This window comes from Thermobia domestica, chromosome 6 (assembly GCF_964235325.1).
Source record: "Thermobia domestica chromosome 6, izTheDome1.hap1.1, whole genome shotgun sequence".
Classification (NCBI taxonomy): Eukaryota; Metazoa; Arthropoda; class Insecta; order Zygentoma; family Lepismatidae; genus Thermobia; species Thermobia domestica.
Window position 1 is genome coordinate 121,015,558 of NC_137459.1, and position 23,276 is coordinate 121,038,833.

At 38.6% G+C, this 23,276-nt stretch overlaps 3 protein-coding genes across 3 annotated transcripts; all 3 read right to left on the reverse strand.

The window, feature by feature from the left end:
- Positions 1-1,124: 1,124 nt before the first annotated feature.
- LOC145687287 (uncharacterized) lies at positions 1,125-2,069 on the reverse strand. The gene has a single exon (XM_081760758.1). The coding sequence runs from the start codon at positions 2,067-2,069 to the stop codon at positions 1,125-1,127; it is 945 nt and encodes a 314-aa protein (XP_081616884.1).
- A 364-nt stretch (positions 2,070-2,433) lies between these two features.
- Positions 2,434-2,964, reverse strand: LOC145687288 (uncharacterized). Its single transcript, XM_081760759.1, has one exon. The coding sequence runs from the start codon at positions 2,962-2,964 to the stop codon at positions 2,434-2,436; it is 531 nt and encodes a 176-aa protein (XP_081616885.1).
- A 34-nt stretch (positions 2,965-2,998) lies between these two features.
- On the reverse strand, positions 2,999-4,384 carry LOC145687290 (uncharacterized). The gene has a single exon (XM_081760760.1). The coding sequence runs from the start codon at positions 4,382-4,384 to the stop codon at positions 2,999-3,001; it is 1,386 nt and encodes a 461-aa protein (XP_081616886.1).
- Positions 4,385-23,276: the final 18,892 nt, after the last annotated feature.

The following is a 23,276-nucleotide window of genomic DNA, read 5'->3' on the forward strand; positions in this document are numbered from 1 at the left end:
TACCAAAGTGCTCTTGCCCCCCCCCCCCCAAGCGAAGTCCGAAATGACGCTCCTGAATAAGACCCTCTTGCTGTTCTGGTTCTTTTGACCTTCGAAGACGCTTCCAATCCAAGAATTATTCCATGTATAAAGAGATGAAGACAAGGAATAAGAAAGAGACATGAAATGAAGAAAAGTTGACAGAATTTCCCATTTTTAAGCAGAATTTCCCGCATTCCCATCAATGCTAACAATTTCCCGTTTTGCGGGAAATTTCCCGCCATCTAACGGCTCTTTTTTAAAAACACACTTGTCCGCCCAAAAGAAAGAAATTCCGAGGGTTGACAAAAGTGAACCCCGGAGCCCTCTGTAGGAGGGAAAAATTACTATTTAAGAACCAGATCTTCAAGGAAGGGCGATCGGCCCGAACATAGCCCCCACCTTGAAATGCTCGCGTTTCAAGAACATGAATATTATAATGAGAAATGTAATGCGACAAAATAGAAAACAACACCAATATGTATATACAAAATAAACAAGTAAAGAAAATCGAGACAGTAAATATGAGAGAAATAATATAAGCACAACATGAAAAAAAAAGAAACAATGAAAATCAAAACATGAAATATGAATAAGTATCAAACACAATATGAAAGTTGAAATTTGAATGCACGAGTATATCTATCTATTTGAATCAAACGGTAAACGAGAGAGCTTCAGAATGGGGCGCCTTAAATCCCCAGCAGCTGTTCTTACGGTGACAGTTCGCACAAATCCATCACTACCACTATGGATGTCCTTGACACGACCTAGCCTCCAGTGTAGAGGGGGGAGGTGAGGTTCCATTAATAGCACCAAGTCTCCTTCTTTGAGGTTATCTCGTCCGGTCCACCACTTTGGCTTCTGTTGTAGACGGGAAAACACTTCTGAAGGGGGTTTCTGCAGTTGTAGACAAAGCGACGACACCAGGGTACAACGCGTTTCACTTTGAGCAGAGATGAATAACGGCTTGTGATATCATCCACTGTAGCTGCACACATAGCACTGACACACTTTTTTCTTTCTTCCGTCACCTTGTCAGATATGAGGGGTGGACCTGCAGCCGTTGGCAACACTGCATATTACATCCAGTTGGGACCGTTCCACTACAATGAATGACACAATAATTCACTAGGGTTCACACCTCTGGAGGCACAATCAGCAGGGTTTAGCAAGCCGTCTACAAAACACCATTCCACTGCACGAGCTGTTTCTTGGATTTCCGCGACACGATTCGCCACAAATGTTTTCCATTTGTCAGGGGAAGAAGTAATCCATGCTAACACAACCTGTGAATCGGTAAATGCCTTTACCTCTTGCACCTCAAACACAAGGGCGTTTGAGATTGCGTTGAGCAACTTCGCCAGCAATAATGCAGCGCACAACTCCAATCGAGGGAGAGAAACAGTTTTAATTGGAGCCACTTTAGTTTTTGCAGCAATTAGCTGCACACCGACCGTTCCGTTTGAAAGCTCGGCCCGCAAATACGCCACTGCAGCATAAGCCCGCTCGCTGGCATCTGAAAAGCCAATTACTTGACATTTTTTAGCGTTGGGAGGTATGATGCACCGCTCAACCTTTGCTTCCTCTATTAGGGACAGTTCCTTGCAATATTCTTTCCACTCTGCGCACATTGAACTAGGGAGGTTTTCATCCCATCCCAAGTTTTCCTTCCACAACGACTGTAGAAGCACCTTCGCCTTGATGGTTACCGGTGAAAGGAAACCAAGTGGATCGAAGATTTTGGCGATCTCAGATAGTATCATGCGCTTGGTCCAAACGTCACGCTGCAAGGGGGGAGAAACACTGAACCCAAACTCGTCACTGACTGGCGACCACTGCATTCCGAGGGTCTTGATGATGTTGTCATCGTTGAACTTGAACGGCACAGACACTTCGCGCATATGAGACGGTACGGTTTCTAGCACTTCCGGCTCACTGGATGCCCATTTTCGCAACTCGAAGCCTGCTTTTTCCAGCAACTGAATTAGCTGTTGTTGGAGTTCGATCGCTTCGCGCACAGTTTCACAGCCACCCAGAAAATCGTCCATGAAGAAGTCCCTCACTAGTACACTTGCTGCCAAGGGATAGTATTCACCTTCGTCTGCTACTATCTGTTGGAGGCACCTAGTAGCTAAAAAAAACTAGCAGAAGCAGTTCCGTATGTCACCGTTAATAATCGGTAGTCTTCTACAGCAGAGTTCGCGGAATTGCGCCACACAATTCTTTGAAAGTCAACATCTTTTCTGTTTACTATCACTGCCCGATACATTTTGGCAATGTCAGCGCATAAGGCCACTTGATGTCCACGAAATCGCACCAAAAGTGGGAAAACGTCATCTTGTAGCTTCGGGCCCACCATTAGCCGTTCATTTAGAGAAACCCCGGATGTTGTCTTCGCACTGCCGTCAAAGATCACTCGTAATTTGTTGTTGAACTCGTGGGTTTTAGAACTGCGTGGTGGGGGAGGTAACAGCTCTTCTCAGGTGCCACGTTCTTCTCTTCTGGGGGAACAAGCTCCATGTGCCCCAACCTCAGATATTCTTCCATGAACTCACGATATTGTTCCTGGAGTTGAGACTGTTTTGCTAACTTGCGTTCACAATGTAACAATCTTCTGACTGCAATGTCACGTGATTTTCCCAAGGGCGACGCATTCTCCTTGAATGGTAATCTCACTACATAACGGCCATATTCGTTACGGTAGTGGGTATCTGCAAAATGCTTTTCACAGTTCTTCTCTTCTTCGGACAAGTATTTTTTGGGAGTAACTTCTTCTAGCTCCCAAAACTTACGAAGGGTTGTGTCCACTTCACATGACGCACGATATGCCGCCACTGTTACGGCTCCACTTGTGGTACCTACGCTACCAGAAAGCACCCAACCAAGAACAGTCTCTAGAGCTACGGGTGTACCCGGTGGTCCAACACGCTTTCCACTGAGCATTAATAATGGAAACACATCCGCTCCAAGAAGCACGTCAATAGGGCCTACTATATTGTAAGTGGGGTCCGATTAGCTTTAACCCTTTCAAATGTGGCCAATGTGAAACACTGGCACAGGGTTGCTTTGGGAGATCAGATGTTACCTTCGTCACTACAATCGCTCTTGTTTCGAACGTTTCGTTCATCTGACCAAACGGCTGAAACTGCAAGTCCACCATCGCTTTTGCAGATCCTACCCCTGCTCCCGTTATACCAGAGATCACCACACTGGATTTTAGTTTTTGTAGTCCGAGCTTTTGCACGCACTTTTCGGTTACAAAACTAGTCTCTGACGCACAGTCTAGCAGAGCTCTGAAGGGATATGACACACTGTTTTTTCCCTTTATTTTTACAATCGCGGTACACAACAGAACATGCGGCACACTTGCTTCGGAAGCAAAATGTGACATGACACTAGAATCATGCTCTGGTAACGCAACATCTCGTTCGAAATGTAACATTGTATTGTGCTTTTTGTCACACTTGCGGCAATTTCCGGATGAACAATTGTCCTTCCGACAAGACTTGCGCATACAATTAAAACACAAGTTCTTTTCTTTCACGAGCGCGATAAGCTCCGCCACTGAACGTTTGACGAACTCGGAACACCTGTATAGTGGATGGTTTGAATTACATAGTTCACACAAACTTTGAGTCCGTTGTGCAGTTGTCACATGAGAAGATGCAAGCCTCTTTTCTCGGTTTTTCACTGTATCACTGCTTGCGAAGTGTCGAGTCTTCCCATTGGTCGAAACAGCCAGAGCGCGGGCTCTGTTGTCCAGAAATGCCGCCAGCTTGTCGAAAGATGGCTGTTCACTGGAATTTAACGAAAGTTCCCACTGTCTTCGAGTCTCACTGTCTAGTTTATCCGCGGTGTGATAAACTAAAACCGCGTCCCAATGCTCCACTGGTTGTTCAAGCACTTTCAGCGATCGAGTACACTCCATCGTTGTGTCAATTAATTTACGCAACGCCGTTGCCGATTCTTGTTGGATGGGTGGTTGCGTAATTAAGCGTTTGAGAATTGAGTTCACAATTTCACGTTTATTGTGATACCGCGCGTTCAGAATGTCCCATGCTTCTTTGTAATTACTGTTCGTAATTTGCATCGCCTGAAGGAGTTGGGCTGGCTCCCCCTTCAGGGATGTTTTTAGATATTGCAGTTTTTGAGCACCAGATAATTTATCGTTGCTGTGTACTGATGCTACGAACAAATCGTGGAAGGAAAGCCACTCGAACAAATTACCTGTAAATGTGGGTAACTGTATTTTTGGCAATTTCACCTCACTATTATGCTTTGTTTCTGAAGAAGAAACCGAACTGTTTTCCACAACTTGTAAATCCCTTAGCACCACACACATCTTCAGTAATCGATTGTCCATCTCTGCTAGCTCTTCTTCTTCTTTTTGAAACTGTTCATCATTTGAAATGGTTGCAATTTCATCCAGAAGCTTCGAACAATCCCGTTGAAGGTCACTGACCCTTCCCTGGTGAACCGCAATGAAGCTGGTTTCTGTTGCCGATAAAGCAGCGATCGCTTTCTCCTCCCGCGTGATTTTCGATTTGAGACAGGGGCGTCATTTAGGGAGGGCAGGAGGGGGCAATTGCCCCCCCAAGCGTTTGAGGATTACATATACTTTAATCGATTGTATACTAATATACTAGTACACAACGTGGAAGTCTTATGTCGGTGGTACTCTTGCCCCCTCCAAGCGAAGTCTGAAATGACGCCCCTGATTTGAGAGTCCGTTTTTTGATTGCTAGAGCTTCCATAGTTATTTGTTCACACGACACAAAATGTTTTAATTGAAATCACTCACACTCTGTCTGTAAGGACTGTGTCCTACACTGATCCACGACCGGAGGACCATTAAATATGTACGAACCAAGCAAAGGTATTTTGCTATGTACATATATTAAAATTAGAAGATTCTGTAACTGAATATATAATATTTATTTATAACTGGATCAAAGAAATAATTGTAACTGTAGGAACACATTAAATTCAAACTATGGAAGCGGTATTGTCCACTAAAACACTGTAGGCACGACGACGACCACACGTTCACTAGGGACGCGCACACACAAAAGCAACTGGGCTAACGGCTCTTTTTTAAAAACACACTTGTCCGCCCAAAAGAAAGAAATTCCGAGGGTTGACAAAAGTGAACCCCGGAGCCCTCTGTAGGAGGGAAAAATTACTATTTAAGAACCAGATCTTCAAGGAAGGGCGATCGGCCCGAACAAACTGTATCTAGATTGATGACGATTTATAAAACCATGACATCATCCGTGAAGGGGAATAATGGACAGAAAGCAAGTGGAGATGAGAGGATTCGCCGATTAATCAATAAGAGTCATAAAGAACCTTAAAGGTAATGCGGCACAACTAACACCAAAGCTAGAGTGGTCATACGTCCTGACTAATCGGAATCATCATCTTTTGACAACAGAATATTGCCCGACATTTTAGAAAGAATAATACATCTTGTCCCGATCTTTTATTACAATATATGTAATATTTATAATTTATCTATAGTACAATAATTAATTGTACTCAATTGATGAACAATTTGAACAATCTCTAATACATACCACCGTACTTCTTGTCACTACCAGCACACAGTATCAATGTAGAGATAGTTTGCAGTGTTGCATTTTCACAGTTCAGTGTTGCATTTTCACAGTAAGCAGATGAAATGAACAGGTTCACTACTAGGAGTATTGAATGTATTTCACTAACCTCTTTCTTTCAAATTTCAAATTCAATAATCGAAGTGACGTCCATAGTTAATTACTTAGTAAACCTTATTTATTGAATGCACTGAGGACTTCAACCAAGTATGATTGGAGTACTCTACTTAGGTAAATCGCTTTCTGTAATTAATGGCAAGTATTTTGGCTCAGATTTGTTGTCGCTAGAATATACCATGGTTAAGTTTTAAGATTGGTTGTAATACTAGATTAGTTGTTAAAATTCATCAGGACTACCATCAATCAGCTTAGCGATGCTAAAAACTATAGATTCGATACTAGTATCGATAGTTTTCGATTATTTCTACATGTCGCTTCTTCCCACCACACACCTCACCCCATACCGTTGGGAAATGGACTGGAACTTAAATAATACCACGAATGTCACTATTCATTTTAGAACTCTGAAAACTGTGTATTAGACACTAATATCGGTTGTTTTCGATTATTTATACATATCACCACTAAATTTTTTCGCATAAATTAAGACCACCGCTCCCCCCTTCGGATGTGTACTTTCATAAATTTAACATAGTATGACGCGGTGGATCAGTGGTAGAGCGTTCACCTCTGGTGCTTTGGGTCCCTGGTTCTATCCCAGCTCACGCCATGTGAGCTTTGTGGTGGACAAACACCGTCATAGTGGGTTTTCTCGGGGTTCTCCCGTTTCTTCCCATTTTCTTCATTTCACTCATCATCACCATCTCCTTTAGCCTAACCGGCATACTCGCGGGACGTAAAACTTAAAGATTTCATTTTTAAAATATAATATGAATCTTGGACGCCTAAGTGTAATAATAATAATACCAAGTATCATTTCAATTGGTGCGTGATGCGATCAGACTAATACTCACGCTCACTTTTATACAGTAAATAGATAATTAAATGTTTATTATATGGCACTGCTTTATTAGGTTTCGAACTACATAATAAACGCTGTTTTCTTTCACGTTTTCATTTTACAGTATTATTTTACTGTGAAATCACTAATTTATTCTGGATTCGGTCCACAATGGGATTTCATATGATAGGGACCGATCCTTAAGCTGTAGATCCAAGTCTCACTTGACATCGGTGCTGAACGGGACGCTACACTTGACATCGGTGCTGAACGGGACGCTAAACTCCAAATCAATAAACTATTAGTATATCCTTCACTCTGAAAAACAACTTTTCTTCTTCTTCTTCTTCTTCTTCTTCTTTTTGTAAGTGTCTGTAACGCACATTAGCAAATAAAAAATTCTAAACAAAAATGCAGTTGCACAGAATAGAATATTAGCTTCAGGTCCTTTAATTCAGGATAATTGTTCAGAATAGGAATCTAGCTCAGCAAAATCGGAGAGAATTATTTTTAGTATTATTATTTTAAAAATGACGTGAATTTATATCACATCGAAAAAGTAAATAATTACTCATCTAAAGTTCAAAATGTCAAATATAAATGTGCTAAGGTTTATATAGTGATTAATTATATAAGAAAAGAAGGTAATTCTTACTGTATGATTTATATATAGTCAAATAGAGTTGAATACAAAAATCTAAGCAAGTGACTTGACAACTGATAGGAATTGAATTACAACAATCTTCAAAATAGATACAAAAATATTAACCTTAAAAATATATATATATTTAAAGAACTTACCAATTTACTGTATAAATTGAATAATAGGAGATCTTCCAAAATTCAATAACGAAATACACCACCTTAAATGACCGATTATCACATGTTGATCACAATCAAAATGGTCACTAGTAATGAAACTTACTTCGAAATCCTTTTTCTTACTCAAACACACTTCACGATAAGAAGATATATATATATTAACTTCATATCAGGATTTGCTCTATATAACAATTCTGGTAATAACTTCACGATTAATTATACTTAGAATTCTCAAATATTGTAAAGACATTTTCTCCGCCGATTTTTACTTCACTAATTAGGTGATGTTGCACCTTAGCAATTCCGAACTATTATATCTAGCCCAACCCGGAGCTATTCAAACGTAGAACGAGTAGTTCCAAAAATCACCGTTGGCGCTGACAACCAAGCATACGGAGAACGATACTAAGCTTCCTCTCGACAGTAGCTGAAACTAAACCAAATTATCCGGACTCTCGAGAGACCTTTTTTTTTTTAAACTACGGAATAGAGATTTAGATCTCTAACCGTTACATGTCTCACTCTTAGCTGTTGGAATTATGGTCACCCTGTGCGGAACTCAATCAGAATTTGAAACAGTATATTTCTACAACCAGTTCATTGAGCTCTGCCATCCAATTTCGCGTAGCGTAATAAAAATTGGTGCCGAGAACCTGAAACATGGACCGCTGTTATTTGGAACAGAGTAATGTAGGCAGCTGGAAGTTTAAGTTGTGGAAGTGACTGTGTCAGAAAAAAAAATGACACACTCAAATATCAGATCTAGATGATTCAATCTATTAACAAGAAATATGAAGTCCGAGCTTCATTCTAAATGATGGCAGATTCCAACAAATGACTGTAAAAGTTCTAGTGATAAAGGAAATATCTGTTTTGTTAAACAATACGTCGGGTTTTAGTATGACAGGTGCCCAAAGAGGCATATACTACGGACTGACTATTTCCTACCATCAAGCCTAATGGTAGTTGTGTGATATTTTAGACCGCAATTTCATTGCATTCTGTTGGTTGTTTAGTAACTCTCAAAGAACAAATGGTTGGTGCTTAGTGCTAGTGGTACTATTGCTTACAGGAAAGCTATACACAGATAACGAGGTGCATATTATGATATTTATGTTGTTCCGTAACAAATGACAATGAGTAAGCGCACACAGCTAGGCCGGTTCAGACGCAACTCGAGATACATCAGAGTAAACTTTAACACCTTCCTGACTCGCTCACTCGCCAGATTTGAAACATAACTGAACATTTACGTTTAATTATAGAAAAGCGAATCCATTGTAGGCTTCTTCCTCCACCAGCTCTGACATAGCTGCTTCTTGCCGTGCATGAAGAATGAACCACTACTTCTCTGGAAACGATCCATGAGTTGAAAATCTAGTTCAATGACGAATGAAAGGTAGGTTTACTAACGCAGTATTAATTAGGTAAGTTAAATTTCTTAAAGCGTTCCTGTTATTTTGATATCTATATGTATAGAAGCCATAAAGAAACTTTGCACATGCTACAATAAAACAATGTTGAATAAATCGCATGTCAATAAATCGCATGTCATTTAAGAACATCCGTACACATTGTTCGATTTGGTTGAAATTTGCATCTCAGAATCTGCTTTCATGGAGAGCATTAGTTCTTAATTTGGTCTCAGTTCAATTACTGTCAAGTGATCAAGGACAGGATGATCGTAATGTATGTAATGTATGTAAAGAACTTGCTGTTAATAGTTTTAAAGTTTTGGAACAAAACTTCAGACCTCATATACCGTGTAAATTACATTCAAATCTCAATATTATTTAGTTCTTCAACTCCTGTTAATCACACACTTCATTCCAGTCGACAAATTTCCAGTAAACTCTTTACTTAACAGGAACACAAGCCTTTGCGTGGATATATAGTTAGCTTCAGCGTTTTTGGCGTAAGAAACATGGGTTCGATTGCCGATTGAAGCCATGTGGTTCGGGACCCACGTTTATCTGTAGTTCCATATCTCATATGGTGTCTTCCCACTTGCGACAGTCCCATTAGCGACAGGAACTGTTAACTGTCCTATGAGCGACCGATTCGATCTGCTAACTGCCCTATGAGTCACCAATTCGTTCATACTAAGATAATGGAAGAAGATAAGGTTCTCTCTTCTTTAACTTGTTTCATCCTAATGTGATTTAGAACCTAACAAAATGTACTATGAAAAATTTCGCTCTACCTGAATTTAATATGTGAGAATGCTCTCATTACATTAACAATCTTTCATACGTTTTTCCTAATATTATATTTTTGAATTAATTTCTATGAATACATTGACTCTATCAAGGGGAAAACTAACTAAATACATTTAGAGTAGCTCCGCCTTTGTCTATGATTCTAATATAATTAAAAAATCATGTTAAAATGATACATAGCATAAGTTTAGATTGAATATGTTTATGGCATAAGAAAGAAATCAGAAAGAGGTAGGGGCGCCCGAAGAAAATTTTCTAGGGAGGGGCATCTCCATGGTTGCTGTATCACGTCTGGTATATCTGGTATTTAATATATGTAGTTTGCTATATTACGTATACATTTTTGTGAGACAGGGGGGCGACTCCTACCTTCCCATCGGGCGCCCATGGAGAAAAGGTGTTCACCACTTGAGGATATCAAAGCGATCTAAAACACGGCGCATCCGAAGAAATTAATACACAAGTTCCAAATCTCTCGCAGGACTTAACAGTTCGTCTAGTTATAAGGGATTATTTCAGATTGTTACACGACAAGCTCTTATGTATAAGTCAAAACAAGGGAGGAAGGCAAATTAAGCAATTAGTTTACGTTTTAGTAGCTTACAATAGGAGGAAGGTAGTTTAAAGAGTTTGTTTACCTTTTGGATTGTTTAGAGTGAACTGCATTGTAATTGGTGGGATTGATTGAGAATAGCCAATCAGATGAAATGGATCTCAAAAGCTGTATTTTATCATTGACATTTTTTTTATTTTATTCATAGAGTCTTAGGAAGTCTAAAAAGTAGATAGTTGGCGAAACTGTTACACGTTTAAGTTTTTCAAAAGAAAATATATTACTGTACTTAGTGAGTAATTAGATTTGAATCAAATTAAGTACAGAAAATAGAGTTTTTGAAGAAAGGGAATATTACAACTGGATTTTCAATAATTACATAGGAATATACTTTTCATGGAAATATCCCTGTTGTCTCGTTAAGTTATTTGATGTGTTTTATGTCAAATCTAACTCAAAATTAAAATAAGTTTTATTTGCACTCACAGAAGAGGAAAAATATATTTGACTAACAGGATCACTGGCACTTACATATTTCATACCAAGGTTTTCGGGCGCTAATAACGCCAAAGGCAAACATATTTTACGAGATGGAATCATATCTTCCATCATCTCAACGTAAATTAATCGGTCGCTCATAGGACAGATAACAGTTCCTGTCGCTAATAGGACTGTCGCTTCTGGGACTAATTCATCTCATATAGCCTCAGTGCTGAAAGGAACGCTTAACTCCAAATCATCTAACAATCTACAGCAACACATCTCGTTGACTTCTTGACAAATCATATATTCTCACTGCACTCCTCCATCTCTGGTAACAGTTATGCTGCAGAAATGCTCAGTATAACTAACTGGGTACCTGAACCAGCCAAGTTCACACGGAAAACCAACTGCCCCACAACTAGTATCGTAAGCTTGGCGCCAGAGGCGGACTAAAATTGTTCCGCCCAAAAAGTTAGCCAATCCCCACTCCACTCAGAATATTAATGCTATCTGCTAAACTTATTATCAGTTAAAACAAAAGTATATAGCTAATTAAACATATTTATTTACTTTTTGGCACGGTAGTTGGACTTGACATGCACACCTGCCAATATTGTCGTATACTTGTTCTCTACAGTCCCGAATGTCCATTCATCTTTCTTCATTCTTGTCCAGAAACAGTGACTTTTTTTTTTGGCGCCCTTCCCTTGATTTAACTCAAATCAACGAAAGATTCCGCAATTTTCACTTTTGGGCCATCCATTTTCATACGATAAAACTTGACTAATTTGATGCTTGTAGGAAACGTCGGGCGTACTGTCAAAAATGATGGAGAAATGCTTTGCTTCCGTAACTTACTGAATAATCTTGTTCAACACTTGCTCCCCCCCCCAATACACTCATAAATTCATTCTAAATGTCGAGTGACAAATAGGAAACCCTCATCTTCTTCTCCATCCTCATTTTTGTAAGATGCGCATGCATGAACGGATCCTATTTTTCAAACATACTCACCAGTTCCAAAATGTTTCCAACGTGGATAAGCCTCTTCAACAACTTCCCAATAGCTAACAAGGGACATCACCCAGTTGTCCGGCTCCGATTTCAATGAAATTTTTCTAGCTGATAGAGAACATATATGTACTATTTGTGATGACAGAAATTTTTGCCATGATGCACGTTTTCTATTTTTTAAATATAATTTTTAACAGTTGTGATGTGGTTATTAGAGTTTACTGCAGAAGACCCTTACTAACCTTTGTAAACGGAACGTTAATGGAAGAACAACCATGTAGATACATATAAGGCCTAGAGGGAAGTTGTATGGTAGATATGACATTGACGGCAGCCATCTTGAAATCCGCCATTTTGAATTAAGGTCAAGTTTTTTCAATAGGAGTATGGTAATATGATACATAATTTCGGGCTAGAATTTAATCAGGAAGACAATGGTGAAGCTAGTTTTGAGATACACTCATTTGGGGAAAAGTTACAGGCATTTAATTGTTCTCTTACTACGTGCGTAAGTCTCTTACCTCCGCTTCTAACCCGCGCATTAATGATAGTAAGTGGATAAAAGCTTCGGTAATACATATTATGCCTAGAGAGAAGTGATAAGGTAGGGGTATCCTTGACGACAGCCATCTTGAAATCTGTCATTTTGAATTAAAGTGAAGTTTGAAAAATGAAAACCATAGCATGCGACACCTCATTTTAATAGCATTTTTTCCCAAAAAGCCAATGGTATGCTTATTTTTGTTCTACAGTTAACCAGTGTGAATTTAGGATTGCTTCTAATGTGCACCAAACGTCCATTATTCGATTTTTCAAATTGGCAACAATAAATTTTCACCGCATGTTCTAAGATTCCAACTGGCACTTTGCAATTGTTGCCATGGCTTATGTTTTCTAAATTTATTACATTTTTTAAGAGTTGCGATTTATCAGTTCGTGAATAGTGTTGGGATAAGCATCCAGCAATCTATCTGAATTTTGAAGTCTTGCAATGTAATTATTTATTTTAAACGAGAATACATGAAGAACCTATGGACCTTGTTATGTAAAGAAATACAAATGAAATTATAACAAATTGGTGTTATACTAACACAAAATTATCAGAAATGTATCCTACATGTTGCGCAAACGATATAACTTTAAAGAAACATCAGCAATGATAGAAAATATCAAAGATGCATAATATGACTGTTCCCAAAACATTGTTTGTACCATGAACATAATATGAAAACAGGTAACTTGTTTATAAAGAGGTGTAACGTAATTGAGTTCCCGATGAATACTGATTATAAATCTTACAAACATGATCATCCACAACAATCGCTAGAAAACTAATGACTTTTTTGTTTGACTAGCTAAAAAATTGCCATAGAAAATGAATAAATAAATATACAATAAGAAATAAATATAAAACAAAACAAAATACCCTTGATTTACACAACAATCATATTTCGTTTTCCTTTTTCAAGTGAATTTTCATTTAATTTTTCGTCTCATCTACTATACAAGCTACCTCTTCGGTATTACCTGAATGCAAAGTTGGAGTTGTTTTGTTTTGCGATGATTCATGTCAGTAAACGAATTTTTGAAGGGCAAGTATAGGAAATAAATAATTACATGGCAAGTCTTCAAAATTCAGAAAGATTGCTGGATGCTTATCCCAACACTATTCATGAACTGACAAATCGCAACTCTTACAAAAATGTAATAAATTTAGAAAACGTGAGCCATGGCAACAATTGCAAAGTGCCAGTTGGAATCTTAAAACATGCGGTGAAAATTAAGTGTGTTGCCAATTTGAAAGATCGAATAATGGACGTTTGGTACACATTAGAAGCAGTCCTAAATTCACACTGGTTAACTATAGAACAAAAATAAGCATACCATTGGCTTTTTGGGAAAATTTGGTATTAAAACGAAGTGTCACATGCCATGGTTTTCATATTTCAAACTTCAATTTAATTCAAAATGACAGATTTCAAGACGGCTGCCGTCAAGGATAGCCCTACCGTATCACTTCTCTCTAGGCATAATATGTACTACCGAAGCTTTTATCCACTTATTATCATTAATGCGCGGGTTAGAAGCGGAGGTAAGGGACTTTCGCACGTAGTAAGAGAACAATTAAATGCCTGTAACTTTTCTCCAAATGAGTGTATCTCAAAACTAGCTTCACCATTGTCTTCCTGATTAAATTCTAGCCCGAAATTATGTATCATATTACCGTACTCCTATTGAAAAAACTTGACCTTAATTCAAAATGGCGGATTTCAAGATGGCTGCCGTCAATGTCATATCCACCATACAACTTCCCTCTAGGCCTTATATGTATCTACATGGTTGTTCTTCCATTAACGTTCCGTTTACAAAGGTTAGTAAGGGTCTTCTGCAGTAATCTCTAATAATCACATCACAACTGTTAAAAATTATATTAAAAAAATAGAAAACGTGCATCATGGCAAAAATTTCTGTCATCACAAATAATACATATATGTTCTCTATCAGCTAGAAAAATTTCATTGAAATCGGAGCCGGACAATTGGGTGGTGTCCCTTGTAAGCAATACAAACCAGTAAGCTAGTTACGTCAGCTAGTAAAAATATCCCTCTACTTTCTTCTATTGTAATAACATTTTGTGCTTCACTGTCGATTGTCTTTTGTCGTTCGATTAGGATTTTTAAAGTTTTCCATCGCTCATAGCTGTCGAGATGCGCTGCACAGGACTCACGATCTACCATTTTTGGATTTAAATTTCACCACTTACTGAAACTGTCTGCTGAGCTAAACTCAGATTTTGTAGCGTTTACGGGTGGTAACAATGTGAAGTAAAATCAGAACTAAACTTCTCTGGAAGAAGAGTAAACCATCCATCAGCGCAGAATCTTCTCTCCATTTATCAGAGTATGGTGAAACCAATCCTGAACTAATCTTCTCGCATCACCTTTGGTTGAATCTCCTCGATGAGTAACATTGGCAAATTGCAATCCCTATATTAAGTAGCGCTAGGGTTTTGGCGAATAAGATTAATCTATAGGTTATCGTTAATTGCCATTGGTCACTCACTTACATTCTTTAACTCAACGTTAGGTGCTTCAACAGCTTCATCTTTTTCTAAGTCATCTAAGCATGAGCGGTTATCTTGAAATGCATGTTCTTTGGTAACAGTAATTTAATCTGAGATCAACGCTCATTCAGGTTCATTAATGTTATTTTGACATTCAGATTGTCTTTCTTGACTAGCGTGCTTTTCATGTTAGAAGTTCTCACCACCGGTGGCAGTTCTACTAGCAGTAGGTACGTTAGGACTTTGACTTTGATTAGCTCCAGTTCCTGAAAAACAAAACTTCAGAAATGTAACCTGGTTCTGCTTTTCATTTTCCTGTTTTAACTTCCGGTTCTTCCAGTACTACGCTCCGCTTTCTTGACTTCCTTTCATCTAAAAGTAACATTATCATTAATGTTACACATGCTGTAAGTTTGTAATATTTATCATAAGACATTAAAGTTTCATGGTATCCGAATGAAGTAAAACCAGGAAACGTTAAAGTCTTAATGAAAGTTAAATGTAATTGAATAAGTAAAGATGGGTTTCCATTAGATGGAGGGTAAAAGCCTTCACTTTTACTCTCCATTAAGTGCAAAGCTACCTTTTCTTGTGATACTCAATTTTATTTTAACTGTATAATACTAATAACCACTAATTTAATCACATTTAATGACCCCGAATTCACATTTAACACTTAATACTTACTACATATAACTACAGTCACCAGCAAAAGTTGAATTCTAAGTTCGCTAGTGAAATTTACGTGCAGGAAGTAATAGAATTTTAGTATGAATGAAGCATGGAGAAAAAAATGAGTATAGGCGTCAATTGTTAAAAACCAATTGTCATAATTTTCCAAATTTAATTTATTTTAATAACTTGATCTCAATTTCTGCAGCCCTTAAGGTTGCCACCCAGGGCAGTCCGTCATTTCCAAACCCTCTTCTTCTTCGCTACACCACTGCACACAGCGAGTGAACTCTGAGCCGTAGTATCATTCCTTCAGAATTGCCAATCCTCTGCCATTACAACTAGATATACATGCGCCATCTTGCCATCTTAGATACACTTGCGCTAAATAACTGCGAATTCACAATTTAGCCTTTGAAACTTAGAAAGGTATTCAATTTTACATTATCATCGTCTGCTTGCTTCAAAACAATGGCCAGAATCTCCCCGCACGTCCTTATTGTTATCGCACAAATTATAGATGTTTATTTTATTTTGATAACCATCTATACATGTATCACTGCCAATAGTTTACAACATAGGTAAGACAAGGACATATGATGTCTCTTTTCCACGCACATTCCTGCCCAACCGAATAGTGAAACAGTGTGGAGAAAATATGTTACAACTGGCCAAAGATACCCAGGCCAAGCAAACACAAATGGGCCCATGCAGAAACATTTGCCAACATAAGAGCAGTGTTAGAAGTGAAAAAAGAAAGCATAGGCGGTATGTTTTATTGCGATTTTAACTCGACATACCGGCTATCTAAATGTTGAAATACAGTGAGGGTTTGTTGCCTAAAGGATTGTATTTCTATTTGCATAATAACTGAAAACCATTGGAGAGCTTCTGTTTGGTTTCGGATTTAGGGACATGGAGAGACTTTGATCCTCCGCCAACAAGTTTGAGAAAAAAAATATTTAAAAAATACGCCCTTACGTTGTATTATGGAAAATTATACACGAAAATGTTCAAAAACCGAATGAGGATATTTACAATTTCCTGCGGGGAAATTTGCAGACCCTACACTCGACTGTGGGGTATTCCAAATCCCAGGAAGGTCCACCTCCATAGCAGACAACCCCTATATCCGTCCATGCTCAAAACAAGGCATTTATATGCATTAAGTCGGGAAGATATATGCATACATAAGAAACAGTTCAATATGTCACATCAAAATATACACTGGCTGAAATTCTTTAAAGACACTTCATTACAAAAAAAAAAAAAAAAAAAAAAAGTAGGGAAAAGATAACAAAAATGTCGGTGTTGTCAATTTAGAAATTATTTCTACATAAGAAATATCTCTTTACTTGCAGTTATTCTTCAATTGTGTATAAAAAATGGATTTATTAAATATATTTAGCACCTTTTTCCAGTGACGGTATGTCTTGATCACAAAAAAAACAGAGGCGATATTCCTTTATCACTGATAAACCAGAGGCGGTATGGCATACCACCCCATAACGTCTCACTTCGCCACCACACACGAGTGTCCCTTTGACACTACTAGCAAAGTTACCGTCTGAAAAGTGCTTCGCGGAACTCGTCGACTGGCAGACTGCAGTAGAATCCACACCTGCTGTTATACAGATTTGCTGTTTGTAACTTACAAAATACTAAGCTCAAAGCTCAGTAATTCTCATATACTACTTCTAAATACTTATAATCTTCCCATATCTATCTTCCAATATATTTATTGTCCAGAACCAACGTTCTCCTCTGCATAAACAGTAATATTGTCCAATCACTTTATTTTCTGTAATCCCAATCTGAGACACTAGTGCCATTACATTAGGCATTTTCCACCCCCTAGCATTTTCTCTTTTTTTCTTTTTCTTTCTTTTTCTTCTTCTTTCTTTGGCTAACCATGATACTATTTTCTAGCATTAATACCGCATCTCTTTGGTGGTTTCCTGATTCTGTGTGGAAATTTCGTTCTTGTTTACCTGACTCGTGATCAACTGGTGAAGTTTTTTTTTTTTTTTTTTTTTTTTTTTTTTTTTTTTTTTTTTTTACAGAATCAAGTGTCAACCTTGTGTCAGCAGAAAGGCTTAAGTTAAAATATTTTCTTTGCTTCCAGATGATTTCGTCTTCTATTTTCTGAAACCTTGAGAAGTTTCTTTGGATAATTCTTCTTTCGAAATTATATTTCTTCTGTACTTTCTCTACAAACCATTTCACCTAATCTTTGTGAGTCACTCTTAACTCTTCATTTATTCGCATCCTTAACAGGCACTTTCCTATTGTTTTCACTAAAAAATATTTAACAAATTTACGAAAGACTTGTTTATTATTCCTCACCCATACAAGCCATCTATTAATGACGTTTGTTCAGAACTTTTCATCTTTTGTTGCTCAGCGCAATTCTGTTTTCAATATTGGGGGGACAGGTGAGACAGTTCCCATATTTTTTTTAACTATGTTAAAAATATTTATGAAGTTGAAAACAACGCTGTGGAGGGTCAGGAGAGCAGAACTGTCTTCAACATTGGAAGATAGGCAGATTTGAAACTTATTCTGGGTGGACATAAATTTCATCACTTTCCTTTGTGACAATCGGGCACAAATCATCACATTTCTCCCCAAAAAATCATATTTCAAATCGGATTATTAAGGGGGCAGTCCCCCAGTTAGGAGATTGGAGGGGGCATGTCCCCCTCCTCCCCCGGGATTTGCTCCAGTGCTGTTGATCCCATCTTCTCTACAAGTTAGGAGATGCAATATATATATATATATATATATAGTTTCGTTCACCTAAGTTTTGAGAAGTATTTTTTTTTTTTTTATGTTTCCTTATTATGTAAGTATATGTTTTGTAAACTTATTTTCACCAACTGTACAGCTTTCTGCACACAACCAACCATTGTTTTGTGGATGATAAAGTGGCGCAAGTATTTGCTTAATAAATCTAGCCTTACAGTATTGCTGAAATTCCAAACTCTTCAAGGTTGTCCCATTATCAGATGCTATGGCTGTTGGGAAGCCTATCAACTAAAAAATTCTTTCCGTGCATTAACCCTTGTTTTGTCCAAGTTTTTTTTTTTCTTTTCTGTTCTCCGATCTATTTAAAACTTATTATTTTGATCCTTAGGATGAAAAAAAATGAAATTAAATCTTTGAGTTTTACGTCCCACGATTATGCCGGTGAGGCTAAAGGAGACGGTGATGATGAGAAATAAATGAAATGGTGGAATGAAGAAAGTAGGATGAAACGGGAGAACACCGAGAAAATCCATGAACACGGTGTTTGTCCACCACAAAGCTCACTTGGCGGGATCAGGGTTCGAACACGGGACCCCAAGCGCCAGAGGTGAACGCTCAACCACTGAGCAACCGCGGCCAAAAAAAAAAAAAAAAAAAAACAGTATAGTTCTTTCACGTGTAATATTGATGACCTTGGAAGTAATTCATGTTCCATTATTGGAACACCAGGCAAAAGTGAGTGTCCTTTTCTTGAACCATTACACCGTAATAAATATCTTATGATCTTATATTTACTTTCTATATGAGATACAATATTATTAGAAAAAAATCATATTCAATTGAGATACAAATGTTGGTGGCAAAACTATATTATTTTCTTCTACGAAAATTGCATGGCAGAGAAACGTACTGTAACTAACGAGGGAATGTACGGCAACTTTAGAACGTTTTGTGCAAAATGTAATATAAAATAACCAAGTATATCCTTGCTCACTACAGTTCACTGCTCCAGTTTCGCTCCAAGGTATATCCTGAAACAGGCTTGAAGAAGACGTGCCTCGCACTTCCCACTCAAGGTATATCCTGAAACAGGCTTGAAGAAGACGTGCCTCGCACTTCCCACTCATTTTCGTAGAGTTATTTTTGCACATTGCAAACCGTCTTTGTTTCACTGCTAGCAGTAACAAATGTCCTTCAGAATCAAATCTAACGGATTTAGGTGTTCTTACAGGAAGTTCGTTCGATATTTTCGGTTTTCTATCAACTGTAGGTAGATTTCATAGGTATGTAACTAATATTTCCCTTCGAAAATGCTGATGGTCTAATACAGTCAATTTGTGCTCAAAATGATCCCTAGTGGGGAAAATGAGGGCTAGTTTGGTGGTGGTGAATCCGAATCTGAGGTTTGCTAACAAAATTTCGTGAAAACATCGAAAACAGCATCGAAAAAATGTAAAAACGTGTAAAAAAAACATCTCATTTTTTGGCGGTGTTTTACTTATAACTCGGAAACTATCAACTTTTATAAAGAAGCTCCCTATTCAAAATGAAAGTATATATATATAATTTCCTATAAACTGTACTATTTATTCTTTTTTTTTCTCTCCGACGAACTGTTCGGGTTCAAGCGCAACCTGAACTGTTATGCAATCCCCATTAACAAAAAAAAAAAAAAAATCACATTATATTTAAATTCTGTGCAAATATAATTCTGTTTTGTACGCTTTTATTTCATTTATTATATCCTTCCTGCCTCCCCAAATGATTTTATAAATGTCCCACCTGGTTTTATAAGTCCCCTTTCCTTCTGTTTGGCCACGGTGGTTCAGTGGTAGAGCGCTCACCTCTGGTGTGTGGGGTCCCTCGCGCCAAATGGGCTTTGTGGTGGACAAACACCGTGTGCGTGGGTTTTCTCGGGGTTCTCCTATTGCCTCCCACTTTCTTCATTCCACCATTTCATACATTACTCATCACCACCGTCTCCCTTAGCCTCGGTTCATAACGTGGTACGTTAAACAAAATATTTAATTTCATTTCTTTCCTCCTGTTCGACTCCTTCAAAGACGTTATAAATATCTAAATAATTCACCGTCGTCATAATGCAGTTAGGTAAACGTAACCATGTGATTAAGAACAGCATATGCGTTTGTTCTGTTTCGCCATTATTTTTTCTACTTTACTCTTTTAATCAGAAGTAAATTATTACATGAATATATTCATGGACAATTTTCTGTAAAAAGTTACCAGCCGTTTACCAATGCTCCTACCAGTGATTATGATACAATATTCAAAGCATTGTTGACCGGAGTAGAGAAGAATAAATCCTTAAACCAAGTTACCTGTCTGGTGACATTTGACCAACCCCTCTACCTCAAGGCACGATACATTCTTGGTAGCCGTTCCGACGATCCTGCTCTGTCAAATGTTGTAATAAGGCTCGGTGGATTTCATTTACTAATGTCCTTCATGGGGGCATTGGTTACGTTATGCGAGGTAGTGGATTGACTGAACTTTTCAATATCATATATGCGGCGAACTCAACTGACAAAATCATGTCTGGCCACGCCTATGCAAGAACAGTATGAGCTTATATGTTGTCTCACAGAACTTGGATAAAATTGTGATTCAATCAATGACAATCTCATCAACAATGGTGGATCAATTGGAGGAGATGTTGTTCTACATGGACAGAACAGTGATTCTTTCTAATGATGTGAAGGTGATTGTGAAAGATGTGCAAAAATAATTCAAAGCACAGCTACAACGCTTGGCAGAACGCGGCCCCACTGCCAAGCTCTGGGTTGTATATTTTGAAATGGTGACTTTGATTAAGCATTTCATTGAAGCAGAAAGAAGCAGCAACTGGGATCTACACCTTCGAACTATATATGAAATGCTCACTTTCTTTCACTCCAGTGGAAATAATCTGTATGACAAATGTAGCCATCTTTACATCCACGAAATGCATAACTTGAAATCTACAATGCCATCTACAGAATACGAACGTTTCACTGCCCGAGGATGTTTCACCATTCGTAGGAGTGAGAAATTGTGGTGTGGCACCTGGAGTGATACGGTGATTGAACAAACTCTTGAAGTCAATGAAGGCAAGTGGTGGTCTCACTCATGGCCGTGGAAAAACTGCAGCAGTTGTGCCAAAATGGACACAAGGGAAGACTTCACTAATTAAATTATGCCAAGAGATTGAACACTTTACGGGAGTAGAACTCGCAACATCAGGACAACACGTAGACAGCAGAGATACTATGCAAAAGAGAAACAACACTGACGCACATAAGTTGCTGAATTGGTTCCACGAGCATCCTCCTTTCTCAGAGAACACTGACCTAATGCCACTAAGTACAAATGTTATTGCAGATGATAGGATCAACTGCCACTTGTCCAAGAAGATTGGCTTGAAAGGTATACACCGCATTGTTGGTGGTGATTTTCAAACTAAAATTCAAACGAAGCGAAAGAGTGCAGACTCTTGCGATCATGAACAACTCTATTCAGATACAAGACAGAACTGTAGTCATCAATCCTACCACACTCTTCCAACGAACGACCATCGTGAAACATTCAGATGAATAGCTGCGAGAATTTGTGCGTTACGAACTTAGCCCTTACTCGCTCTCTCTTTTCGATGAGCATGAGATGAGGAAAGCAATAAAATCAAGTTTGTACAGAGCTTTTGCACCGACTGAACTGGTGGATTTGAAGGGTACAAAATACGTCTTTGACAGACATATGCTGAAATTAGGTGCATGAACTTGGCCCCCCGAACTGTTGCACAAACGATGGGATTAGTGTTACTGGTTAGTGCTTCGTTTGTGCTCGTTTGTGCACGAAACCCCATCGTTTGTGCTTTATTAGTTCCGGAGACATAAGAAAAAAAGTGGTAAGGGGGCCAAGTTCACGCTGGTCCCCGACCTGGAACACAAACGATGAGATTAGTGTCATTGGTTAGTTCTTCGTTTGTGCTCGTTTGTGCACGAAGCCCCATCGTCTCTGCTTTATTAGTTCCGGAGATATAAGCGAAAAACTGGTAGGGGGCCAAGTTCACGCTGGCCACGAGACCTCAAGCACAAACGATGAAAATAGTGTCATTCGTTAGTGCATCGTTTGTGCTCGTTTGTGCATGAAACCCCATCGCGTGTGCTTTATTATTTCCAGAGACACAACATAAAACTGGCAGGAGGGGGGGGGGGCAACTTCACGTTGGCTCCCCGGCTTCAAGCACAAATGATGAATGTAGTGCCATTCCTTAGTGCATCGTTTGTTCTCGTTTGTGCATCAAACACCATCGTTTGTGCTTCAATAGTTTTTGACTTAAAAGCCAAAAACTGAAAACAGACTTGGAACCTGGATACAATTTTTCATATTTTCTTTTGAAATAAAATGTTAGCATTCTCTCACATGTAAAGCACAAACGACGCAGTTAGTGCCGTTGGTTACTATATCATTTATGCTCGTTTGTACATGAAACTCCATCATTTGTGCGTAATTAGTTTAGGAGATTTGAGCGGAAAAATTGTATGGAGCCAGCGTGAACTTCGTCCCTCCCCGACCTCAAGTAAAACGACGAAACTAGTGCCGTTCGTTAGTGCATCGTTTGTGCTCGTTTGTGCATCAAACGCCATCGTTTGCGCTTCAATACTTCTTGACTTATAAGCCAAAAAGTTAAAACAGAGTTGGAAACTTGATACAAATTTTCGATATTTCTTTCGAAATAAAATGCTTGCATTTCTCCCGCATATGAAGCACAAACGGTGGACTAGTGCCATTTGTTAATGCATTGTTTGTGCACGAAACTCCATCGTTTGTGTGTTATTAGTTCCGGAGATTTGAGCGAAAATCTAATAGGGAGCCAGCGTGAACTTGCCCCCTTCCTCCGACCTCAAGTGAAAACGACAAAACTAGCACCATTGGTTAGTGCATCGTTCCTACTTGTTTCTGCACGAAACCCCATCGTCTGTGCGTTATTTGTTCCGGAGATTTGAGCGAGAAACTGGTAGGGAGCCAGCGCGAACTTGGTCCCCCCCTACCAGTTTCTCGGTTATATCTCCGGGATTAATAAAGCACAAACGATAGGGTTTCATGC